The following is an 11,949-nucleotide window of genomic DNA, read 5'->3' as shown; positions in this document are numbered from 1 at the left end:
CTCAATGCTAAAAAGTTGATTGTAATAAGATAAGATTTTCGAAAATATTTCGAACATAGGACCTCGCAGTGGAGATTTAACACTAAACCTACCAAGACCCGGTCAAATTGACGGGTTTAAAAACTTATTAAAACTAACACATATAGTCATTCGAGGAGAGTTGGAACAGTCAGTGGGAGAGATGGACCACTTCACCTCCTGCCTACACCCTATGCACGATCTCCACCTCATTTGGTCTATTAGTGCCCTTCAATATTCTAATGAAAACCCCCAAGTTACAGCTTTCTACCTTTAAAATTGTACGAAAAAATTGCAATTGAATTTTTTGAATGTCCGAAAAATGACCAAAAATTTTTATTTCGCCATAAGAATACGTGTATTTGGGGGTTGAGGAGAGTGAATTTTGGTCAATGTTCTTCAAAATCTTTTTAAGTAAATCTTAGATATTATTTTCCCTAAACTTCTGGTAAGACTGACTTGATACACTCAGCAAAATTGCCATCGAAGTATATGAGCCACATATTCCACCAAATAAATTATTTATACTGACAAAATAAAATAAACTCCAATAAATTCAATGAAATAGTGTTCATGTCTAAAATCACTTCCCTCCTATTCTAAATTAATAAAATAAACTACATATATTTTGCTAAAATTAGGGGTGTTCCATCTCACCCGCACTTTTTTTGAAAAATAGGATTTCTAAGGTGTTCCATCTCTCCTCGAATGACTATATTTAAACTTTCAAACAGTAAAATGTCGCTATCAAACTTTATGAATTTCTTAAAATATGCATGGAATATTTTTTCAGTTTTTAAATTTTAGTTTTCTTTCTCTTTTCCAAGAAAAAATTGTTGAGTATCCTACCCTACCGTGGTTTGTTATTTGATAAAGCGCGATAGGAAAAACGACCAAAAACGGTCGGTAGGTCAGTGTTAATTTCCAAAAGTTAAGCAAATTTAAATCGTGGTGAAGGTCTGCTGGAAGTTGGAAATTTTTATTTCAAATGGGAGATTTTCAGTCAAATCACCTTTAAGTTTATATGGGTCTTAAGCGGGATAATTGGAAAATCCCTGTTTACCTTTCCACGCCGCTTGAGTGAATCCTGATTAGTAGGGGTGAACGGGGCAATTTCAATAAGCTGAAGATATTTTTAAGGCTACCGTCAAATCATACAACTTTGTGTGACTTTTTCGTGTTTTTCTTGAATATTTTCCAAATTAGTTGAGATATTTGAATGAGATTTTTATCCAAGGTAACTACACATCTCTAGAATATAGCCCCATGGTAGAAAAAACTCCAGGTATCTTCGGACAAGGAGGAAAATTTCTTGTATGTGGCAAAAAATCTAAACGAAAGTTGTGCTACTTTGTGCCACCCTCTTTTTAGCGGGAAAATTGGTCTTGAACTTGTCCAATCTCACAATTTTTGCTTCAAATCATCACTCTATAATTCACGATTAAGCAGTACACATAAGAAGTTTCATTTTCATATCCCTTTTAATTTAATTCAATTTATTATTGTTTATAAATTATTTTTAATAAGTCGACTCAAGTAACATCGAGAGGCTAGTGCGACCCACCGTTAGAAAGGTCTCAGCCTTAGCTACAACATACCAAAATTTCGTCGAAATTGGAAACGCAGATTTCGAAATATTCGAATTCGAAATTACGAAAATCAATTTTTCGATTATAGGGCCCCTGTCGGTGGTCGGTCGAAGTTGTAATGTTCCCAAGAATTGTATATTTCATAAGACTTTTAGTTTACATCATCAATGATCAAATTCTAACAACTATAACGGCTCTAAATAAATAAAGTCTTCAAATGATTATAATAAGTCGCAAAATTTATTGTTTTATGACCAATATTTCAGGTCAGGGGGGTTGGAAGGGTCATTTTTTTCTTCTTTGAAAGATCTGAGTCCCAGATAATACTAAACACCGAAATTTGAACTAGATCGATTAGGGGTCAAATTATCGAGAAAACTAGTGGCACAAAGTTGTACTGCGTTTTCCTTATTTTGAGATTAACACGTCACTACAAGGAAACGGAACAACCCATGAAATATCCGATTTAGCTATTTTATCCTCAATAGTCAAGGAATACGACAAGACCCACGAAATAAATTAGAATTTTTTTTGAAATGTGTGTTCTAGAGGAGACTTTTTTTGTATAGTAGAAACTGGGGCACCACGAAACACGGGGTAGCGTCAAACACTAATTTTTATTTCTTAACTACTTGGACTATCTCAACCATTTCTTCAGTAGACAAGCATCCCTATAGTGCCTATAAATTTCTATAGGTCTTGTCCTTAGAAGTCGAATATATGATTAAAGAATTGCAGTGTTTGGTGCTACCCCGTGTTTGGTGGTGCCCCAGTTTCCCCTAATTGATGTAGATTAGGTGTAGACAACACAGATAATGATGTAATTTTTACCAACCTTTGGTAAGAAGCATATAAAAGGGAATACCCATGATCACTTTGCGTATGTTAGAGCTACCTTGCAGAATTTTTGGAGAGCTTCCCCGCAACTACCAATTCCACTAGAGAGCTTTTCAAGTCTAAAAATAGGGTGGCACAAAGTTGTATGATTTGATGGTAATTTACCAAACGTATATGAACTATATTCACTATATTAAAGTTAAGTTTCAAAATTTTATGGTTTTGAAAAAATTATATGTCTGAAGTTTTTTTAGAAATCATAAGATTCATGAGAAATTTTTAAATTTCTCAGAATTGTAGTTATACAAACCTTTTAAAAATTTATTCTCACGAAGAAGAAATAAAAAAAATAATGTAATTTCAAAAATATTCATAGGTATATGTATTTCTTGAAAAGTCAATATAAGTGTGTCTGCTTAATAAATAATTTCAACTTAGGATTTTTGTTAAGTTTATGAATTTTTTCTTATAGTTACATTATTTATTTAAAAATATCTTTAAGACTTTGTAACAGCTTACATTGTTATCTTGATCTACAATTTCAATTAATGCACTACACAACACTATATAGAGAGCTTAAGAGCTATTTCTTGTGAATTTCATTCTTTTGCTGAATCTCCTTCACAATATTGTTGTTTGTTCTAGCAAATGTAGAACATTTTGTCACTTGAGGGAAAGTCAGAGGGATTATCGAGAGATATTGAATTGTCCAGCAAGTCACAGAAGTCAGTTCTGGACATTTCAGGTACTGAATTGCTAGTTTTTAATCTCGTTGTTAATCTCCTCCATATATTTCACTAAGTCTGAACTGTTGAGTTCCTCATCCATCTCCTGGAGGCTGGAATTGCTGATGGTATTGGAATGAGCACTGTCGATGCTATTTAATTTTTTTAGCTTTTCATCTGAAGTCCTTAGTACAATGTCTCCATTGTGGGATGGCTTCAGTTGGAACACCATCTTTGTGCTGCGTCGCAATTTCTCAGCTATTGAGGAAAATGCGTGGAATTTCACCTTTCCACTGGAATGCTCCTCACTAACTTTTACTGGAGACATTTCTGGGATAGTCTTTGATGGACACAATGGTGTAGGAGGACCTTTATAGGCTTCTCCTGGTGTCAATTTTCCATCATTTGTCCCAGTTCGACTGAGAGCTGTGGCAATGGTCAATTGACTCTCAGAAGTATGATAAGGAGGAGGCCTAATATCACCATCATTGTCCACCTTGAAGCAATTATTCATGAGATTCAGCGTCTGATTCCCATGGATTAATGAGAGATCTGACTCTCTCTTCTCAATGTGACCCACCTCTCCCAGATTATTAACATTTCTATTGAGATTCGAAGTGAGCCTCAGTGATCCTCCTCCTGCACCAGCTGCTCGACTGAGAGCACTGTAGTTGTGATTCTGACTGTGGTACTTCTCACCAAAGCCACAGTGTCGAGCCAAAGTTGACTGAAAGTTATACCATAGGATTATCTCCTAATAAAATCTAACTTTTGGGATTCTGGCAGCCACTTTCACAAGAAATGGAATAAATCTAGTAAAATGTCGACAAGTGCCATCATAATGTTAAAGTTTGCAAGTGAATTGGGAAAAAGTTTAACATGGAAGGAAGAGGGAGGAAAAAGAAAACTTCTGGCGACTCCATGTCAATGTAATTTTTCACTCTAGTCTATATATATTCCTTTTCCGGCTTCTCCCTTTCACTGACACACTTAGGGCAATATTTATGCGTTCATGATATAGAATTTTAGGGAAAGCAATTTCCATCATTGTATTATGTTAACAGCGTTTCCTTTTCTCCTTCAATCTAGTTTTGATACACTTTGAATCAATATTCTTAACTGCGAGTGTAAGACAAAATGGGGAGGAGTTATTGAATTCCAGGTGAAATATTCCCAAGGAAAAAGCAGAAATTTTTATACTAAAAAATGCAAAAAATTATAAAGGTTATCGTAAACTATTATAATTCGATCATAAATAATTTAAAAAAAAAATTGAAATAGCTAGAGTGGTGTCACCACTTCTCGCCACCTATAGTTAAATCGAAGAAAAATCATATAATACGAGTAATAAAAAGGATTATCAGGAAGAAAAAGCAACGCTGAATATATTTTTTAATAATATTGTTCAAAATAATCGAGTTTGGACCTTTTCAAGTAGGTGGCGAGAAGTGGTTATTTTTGAATTTTTAATAAAAATATATTTTTTTTAAGTAATCCACCGTTAAATTGATGGACTATTAGTTTGTTATATCTATAGACAACATATTTAAGAAATTTTGTGTCAAATTTAAGTTACTTTATAATAAGGGTTTAAAAATTATAATTAAATTAATTTCAGTTTTTCCTAAAAGTGCCGATAAGTGGCTACTCCACCCTAGTTCTATAACATCGAATTGGTATGGAACTTCCGGCATCCGAAGCTTCAAAATCTCCCTTTACTGACTACTTTTAAAATAAATAAATACGATTTTTAAGGGGATTCCCCTAAATAGGAAGCTAAAAATGAGCTGTTTTTCACTTTTTTTTTGGAGATCAAAGAAACTAACAATTTTCTTGAAATTTTGGTTAAAGTGCTTAAATTTTTTTTTGAAAAAAATAAGGTGAAAGGAACACCTATTGACACTTTAAGAACTCCGTATCAGGACCTGCTTACCTGAAAACACCCTTTTGACAAATTTTTATCAAGACCCAGTTGGCTGCCGATTTAACAAAACTTTTTCATATTCTGCATGGACAAACATTCTTTTGACAAATTTTTCCTGCTTATTTGATAAAACTTTTTTTTAGAGCACATTTACTTTTTTTTAAATTGTCATCGATCTGGAGCTTAAACGGTAAGAGATATCGACTTACAGTCTTTGCTAACCCCCTCATAAGTCGATACTATCTTGATATATTTTTCCTATTTTTCTCCTACACCCTCACATTCCTTTCCAAAGCCATGTTTTTGGTTTATTTCGATAATGGCTTCTACAATTTCTTTTTTGTCGAATATAACTATAAGCGAAAATTCGAAAGTCGAAATTTAACCACTCAGGAAGGCCCATTTATCAATTGATTTGCCTAAATTTAAATTTTTTGGAAAGCTCCTGAAATTTCAAATTATTCGCATGAATCAGTTATAATTGGCAATGAATCAGTGAAATATTCGTTATATTGATTTACCTTTTTAATATATTTTTTATTTAGACCAAAAGTTAGGTATCGGGCTATATAGGTCAAATGGTAAGAGATATCGATATCTAGTCTTCCATGAATACTAGTACACTCAATAATATCTCGATGCCTTTTTCCTCTTTTATCCTTAACCGAAAAATATTCAATATCGAATTTTCGAAGATTAAATATTTAAGAACTCCAAAATTATTTCATAACTTATTAAAGATTTACTTGCTTCAAGACGAATTCTTAAAAACTTGCATTAGGGGAAGTGGGGCACTTTTAAAATTAGGTTTTTTCACTTATGCTTGAGTGGAACTTGAACCATATCATAATATAATTTAGCTTTTCAATTTGTTTGTGCAGCTCGATGCAATCACGATAAGGCTTAATTTTATAGGTTTTATTTCAGATGTGCTCCACTTTCAAAGGTCCCACACTTCCCCTATATACATCAACAATTGTCAATTTTGAAATGATTTTCAAGCATAAGGTAAAGTACCCTTTATTCGACCGGTTCCTCTATTCGACCGGTAGATTTATTTATTCAATTTAATTATATTTGCTATAATATTTTGTGTATAATCTAACATTAATAGGTCAATTATTCTTTAAATAATACGAATCAGTGACAAATTCATAGAAATTGATGAAATTCACCATCAAATATTCAAAAATTGACCCACCGGTCGAATAGAGGAACCCGGTCGAGTAAGGGTACTTTACCTTACTATCCTATAAAAAATCTAGGCCATTCCATAGAAAAATCCCTAAGAAGTGTCATCACTTCCTTACCGAAAATTCTCAAACGTATACTTAGGGAAAAGTAGAGGGAGGCCAAGTAACAAAGCTGAATTGGTATGTAACGCAATTTCCTAGGTAATACTTCTCACCTCGGGGGAAAAGATTCCTCAGGCGCACCTTGAGAAATCTCCGGTAATATGGAACAGAAAAACGGGGATTTTTCTTGAGGAAATCCCGAGTAACTTTCCAAGAATGGTGAAGAAAACTGAGAGATTTTAGGGGACTTTTTTCAAAGAAATTCCTGGGAACTTTTCAGGAAAGATCGGAAAAATTTGAGGATAATTCTCACGAAAATCCTTGGGAAAAATCGTAAAAAATCCCTACATATTTTTCTTTCATTTTTGATTTTTTTCTTTTATTATTTCTTATCTTTGAATTTCTTTTTCTTTTAGGTCTCAATTGGTGACTCATATGTATAGTGCTCTCTCACACGGCTCTTTGAATTTCTCTATTCTTTTATAAAATATTCGATGCTCTATATGAACTTTGCAAACAGAAAAACATCTCGTCCGAAGTATAAGCTTAACTTTGTGCAGAATTTCTCTTAGGATTTCCTCTAAAATCGCCGCGGAATTTTCATGTATCTCCGGAAGGAATTTTCCTCCGGGGGGAATTTTTCCTCGATTTCCCCGAGAAATGTTCTAGAATGATCTAGAAAATTTGAATGTTTTTCCTCGGAAAATTTGAAGGAATTCTCTAGCAATGGTCAGGGAATATTCCCAATTATTAGGAGAAAATTTTCCCTTTAAATTCCCAGGAATTTCCCCTTGAATTCATCAGGAATGCACTGGGAGCCAGCCAAATTTTTCCAGGGAATTTTTAAGGAAAATTTACCAAGGGAATTTAAAGGGATCTCTTTGGAAAATGTCGCAACCTCGACTGGGTAATTTTGCCAGAGATTCCACCTTAATTCTCGTTGTGGAAATCGTCGGAAATTTTAGGGAGAAAAACCCTGACGTAAATATCGAAATTGCGCTGGTAAATCATAGAGAACGATAATGGAAATTGCTTATAGAAATTTCTCTAGGAATTCCATTGAAATTACTTAGGAAATTACAATATTTTCCGGACGAAGAAAATTCCAATGGAAATCTCTATGATTTACTTGGGAAATTTACACTGTTTAGTGGATAATTTCTCGAGCAATTCCACTGAAAGTTCTATGATGGGTAATCTTGGAGACTTGTGGAGGAAAATTCATTTGGTACACGGTGAAATTTCATAGAGAATCCCCTGATGAAATTTTCTTCGGGAGGACTTTTTTATGGGGATATAACGCTTGGACGCTTTGTCATGTCCATGTAAGGATTAACTAGACTTCTATTTAAATTTAAGAAACACCAATACAGATGCAAATATTTTAAAATTTATTAAAGAATTTTATCATACGAAAAATTCCTTGTGATTATGTGTTCATGGCGAAAGTTTCTAATAAACTCGAGAATAAAATCCCGCGAAAGTGACAATGTGAACACACCCCCGGATATCATTATTTCCAGACTTGGCACCCTCTTCTTCAATTTCGCCATATCACTTTCTTGTCTACTGAACACACTAATATTTGACAGCGCAGAAATTTTCCAATAATGCTCTCACTTTCCATTTTATTGTAAAAGCAAACTAAACGAAAAAAGATTATAATGCAGCACATTATATTTGTAGAAGAAGTTTTGACATACAATTTCTAAATTGACGCGAATGCGCGGGGATAATGAATGATGTTTGATAAAAGTGTTAAACTTTAATACTATAAAAGCCCTTTTACATGTAGCAAAATATATACTCCCTCTAATGGCTTCGAAACATTTGCAAATGACAGAGAAATTTATTCCAAAAATGGGCAATTTGAAACAACAATTTAAGTGGAATTAATTAAATGGAAAAATGATAAATTTATTGCAGGAAATTTTCCACAGTTTTACATTCGGCATGTTTTCAAAATTTCCTCTCTATTTTCCAACTAATTTCACTTTCTGTTACATTTGGTGTTGGTATTTAAAAGGGACACATAAAAATTGTAGGAGAATTTGCTGAGAAATGTGTTGCAATAAAAATCGACAGTTAAATAAAGTATCTACCCCAGGGTGAGTTTCTGCAATTGTTTATAAATTTTATTTACTCTTTTCACACACCCACTAATGTTGTTGTGAGTGGAGAATTTCTGTATTATATTGCCACGTTTTCTCTGATCATTAAATTGAGAGATTTTCCGGGGAATGGTGTTGAATTTCCCCATAATCCTTCTTTGACTTTGCTTTTTTTACGAACTTCAGAGTGTATGTGGCAGACAAATTGTTTATTTTTGAGAATTTGGAAAAGGCGTTGATGGGGGGTAAATAATTAATTTTCTTAAAGAAAATATCAACACAATATTGTTTACATTTCATTTTAGAACTGTGGGAAATGATTGAAATTGGAATGTTCATTTCAATATCTAATTATGTAATGAAATCCATTTTAAATTTTTAGTTTTAAATGTAAATGGCTATCTTAAATTTACTAAATGAGCTGAGAATAAATCTTGAGAGCTTCTTTGTCGACGTTAAATTCTTAATCGCTGCTTTTTAAGACATTTTCAATAGATTTAGGCTTACATTTCGGCTCAGGTTTGTATGCATATAACAATGAATCTCTGTCTAAGTATATAGCATCCAACATATTTTACAATTCATGTGAATTAATAGCACCAATTAATTTCTCTTAAGTCAATGTCTTAGACGTCTTAGACACAATATTAAGAATAATTGTAAGGTTAGATGGCCCTTCGCTGTAAAATGCAAAGCCGGTCTTTTCTATAAAATAGGGAGGAGCTAGGTTGCATTGGTCTAATAAATAGGGGAAAGTACTCTCCATTCAAACGTTCATGCCTTGACTGAGAAAATAGGTGTGATTATGAAGGAATTACACCTAAAAAGAGGGTGGGATTAACTTTTTTTCCTCGTAACTTTAACACTTTTTAGGTGTAAAAATATATCAACATTTTTTAATGTTAATTTTACACCCTTTTAAGTGTAAAATTAACATGAAAAAGGGTAACTTTAACCCATAATACACCTAAAAGCATAATATTTACATCGATTTCGGATCAATATTGCAGGATAAAATTAACATTTCTGGAATGTAATTTTAACTTTACCGGATTTCTCTCAGTGTTCGAATAATGTGAATTTTTTCTACTTTTCTTAAGAGATTTACACATGATTAATAATCTACTTATCAATAATTGACGATAAGCCAACTAATATTTAATAGAAATATATAAGTCTAGGAAAACTAAAAGTAAATTCATTCAAAGGCATAAACGTTCGAAGGGAGATTACTTTCCCCTAGTACGGCATGGCTTTCAGGTTTCGCACGCACTCTGGCTTCGAATATTCCTTTAATAAATCTGACCTAATATTGTTTTAGGAAATATGTGACTTAAGACTAGCTATTAAAATATGCCATAGATACTATTTATATTTTGATAATACTTTTACAAGAATATACAAAAAAAAATCTATAGCGAACATAAGTAGCGAAAAATCTTGGTACTATCCTTCCAATATTCTATTTTTATATTTTTGCGAATATTACTTTTCTTCAAGGATTTAAATTTTCTAAACTTAAGTTTAACAAGATTGAACAGTCATAGGATTTTAAAAATAAATAGGAAAACTCTTTCGGTTTGTTCGTCATAACCTCTCTATAAAATTCTTTTTTTTTTTCATTTTCCGAGATCTAGAATAAAATTTTTAAGTATTTCCTCGTTAAAGATTGTCAAAAATGACAGCGTTTTTAACCTTTGGAAAAATAAATTGTATGAAAAAGTAGTTATTTTTAAGGAAAGCTACATTGCACTAGCTTTTCTACGGTGCAATATTATTGGAAAAACTCCCAGTAATTTTTCTGCATTCTGAAATTTACTGAACGGTTTTAAACCGGTTGACCGGTTTCAGACCCTTCTAAAACCGGTTAACCGTTTATCCTAAAACCTGGTTATTTGGAATCACTAAAGATAGGTCAAATTCATTTAAGGAATATGAGGAAAATATGAAGTGTTTGAAGTCAGACTCTGTGCGGAGCCTAAAACCCGTCCCTTAAGGGGAAGTGGGGCGCCTTTGAATGTCGGACAGATTTGAAATTGGGATTTTTTACCTATTTATTAAATAAAATTGAGCCTTATCATTATATAATCTAAACATAGGAGAAAAATCCCAATTTCAAAGCTGCACCACATTCAAAGGTGGGGTCCCGGTTAAAATCCCGAAAGCCAAAATTCCGAAAGCCAAAATCCCGAACGCCAAAATCCCGAAAGCCAAAATCCCGAAAGCCAAAATCCCGAAAGGGTCAAAATCCCGAAAGCCAAAATCCCGAATTCTTTAAAGTGTCGTAGCTACTCCCACGATAGCACCCGCGCTTTCTGGAGGCAAAGGGAAATCTTCTTTGTCTTGGAAAATTATTCTAAACATTTTCCCCCATATAATTTCATCCCTTTCATGATTTTGGCTTTCGGGATTTTGGCTGCCACCGCAAAGGTGCCCCATTTCCCCTATACATAATTTACGAAAAAAAGAAAAATAAATTTAATAACTGATATCTTTAAGTTGATAATTTTTTATATTATTTTTTTTTGTAAAGTTAAGTTATTTCAGAGGTTTTTATATAAAGAAATTGTCAATACAATTTACATGTATGAAAAAATCTAATTTTCAATTTTATTTTATCGAAATTAAATTATTGATTAAGTTAGAATTAGAAAAGAACATTTAAAAAAGTTATTTTAACTTAAAACAAGAAATTTGTTAATAGCAAGGTTGAAAATAATTTTTAACAAACTGGATGGAGTTTCAGAAACTTGTAGAAAATCTTTCAGAGGAGGAATAAAGGTGTAAATTAATATATTTCTTGCCATCTTTTTTAAAAAATCATTTTATGAATTTTGAGTTAAGAGTAAAAAAATAATTTGCAAAATTTTTGAAAAACTCTGAGAAAAGTTTTGTCAAAGTGGCAAGAAGTTTGTCAAAAGGATGTTTTTCCATATAAAATGTAAGAAAACGTTTTGCCAAATTGGTAAAGAACATCCATTTGATAAAATTTTGACAAAATTAATTTATCTGCTTAAGAAAACTTTTTTTTTTAGAGAACATTACTATAAGGATGAAGAATATTCTTCAGGAGTGTCCAAAAAGCCTGATAAAATTCTAATTTTTCAATATTTTCTGTGAAGGATTGGTTTTAGTTCTTTCTGAATTTATAATTCGTGACAAAAAAAATTGTCTATACAAAATTGGACCTCAAAATCTTTCTTTTTAACGGATAATTCTATTTCCGAAAAAAATCATGAACTTTAAATATTTATCTTTTAGGTTGGATAATTTTTCTAATTTTTCTTCCAGGCAGCATCACATTTAATTTAAATTTTCTCTTAGCTCATCCACGCTTCAGACTACGAGTATGGACTTTCCTTCCAAATTTAAAATTAAAATTCACGCCAAATATACCCCTGCTATCCCTTATGCATATATCACACGGAGATATGTCAGGAGCATAATAAA

The 11,949-nt window shown here is 32.6% G+C and overlaps 1 protein-coding gene across 1 annotated transcript in view; it reads right to left on the bottom strand.

The window, feature by feature from the left end:
* Positions 1-2,805: 2,805 nt before the first annotated feature.
* Positions 2,806-11,949, bottom strand: part of LOC129798504 (pyrokinin-1 receptor) — a 32,332-nt gene continuing 23,188 nt past the window's right edge. The window contains exon 6 of the mRNA XM_055841690.1: positions 2,806-3,896. Coding sequence (XP_055697665.1) covers positions 3,201-3,896 — 696 coding nt within the window. The 3' untranslated portion in view covers positions 2,806-3,200. The remainder of the gene's footprint in view (positions 3,897-11,949) is intronic.

The sequence above is a fragment of the Phlebotomus papatasi genome, chromosome 1 (assembly GCF_024763615.1).
Source record: "Phlebotomus papatasi isolate M1 chromosome 1, Ppap_2.1, whole genome shotgun sequence".
NCBI lineage: Eukaryota > Metazoa > Arthropoda > Insecta > Diptera > Psychodidae > Phlebotomus > Phlebotomus papatasi.
The sequence above is the reverse complement of the archived record's forward strand: the minus strand, read 5'-3'. Positions and strand labels throughout refer to the sequence as shown.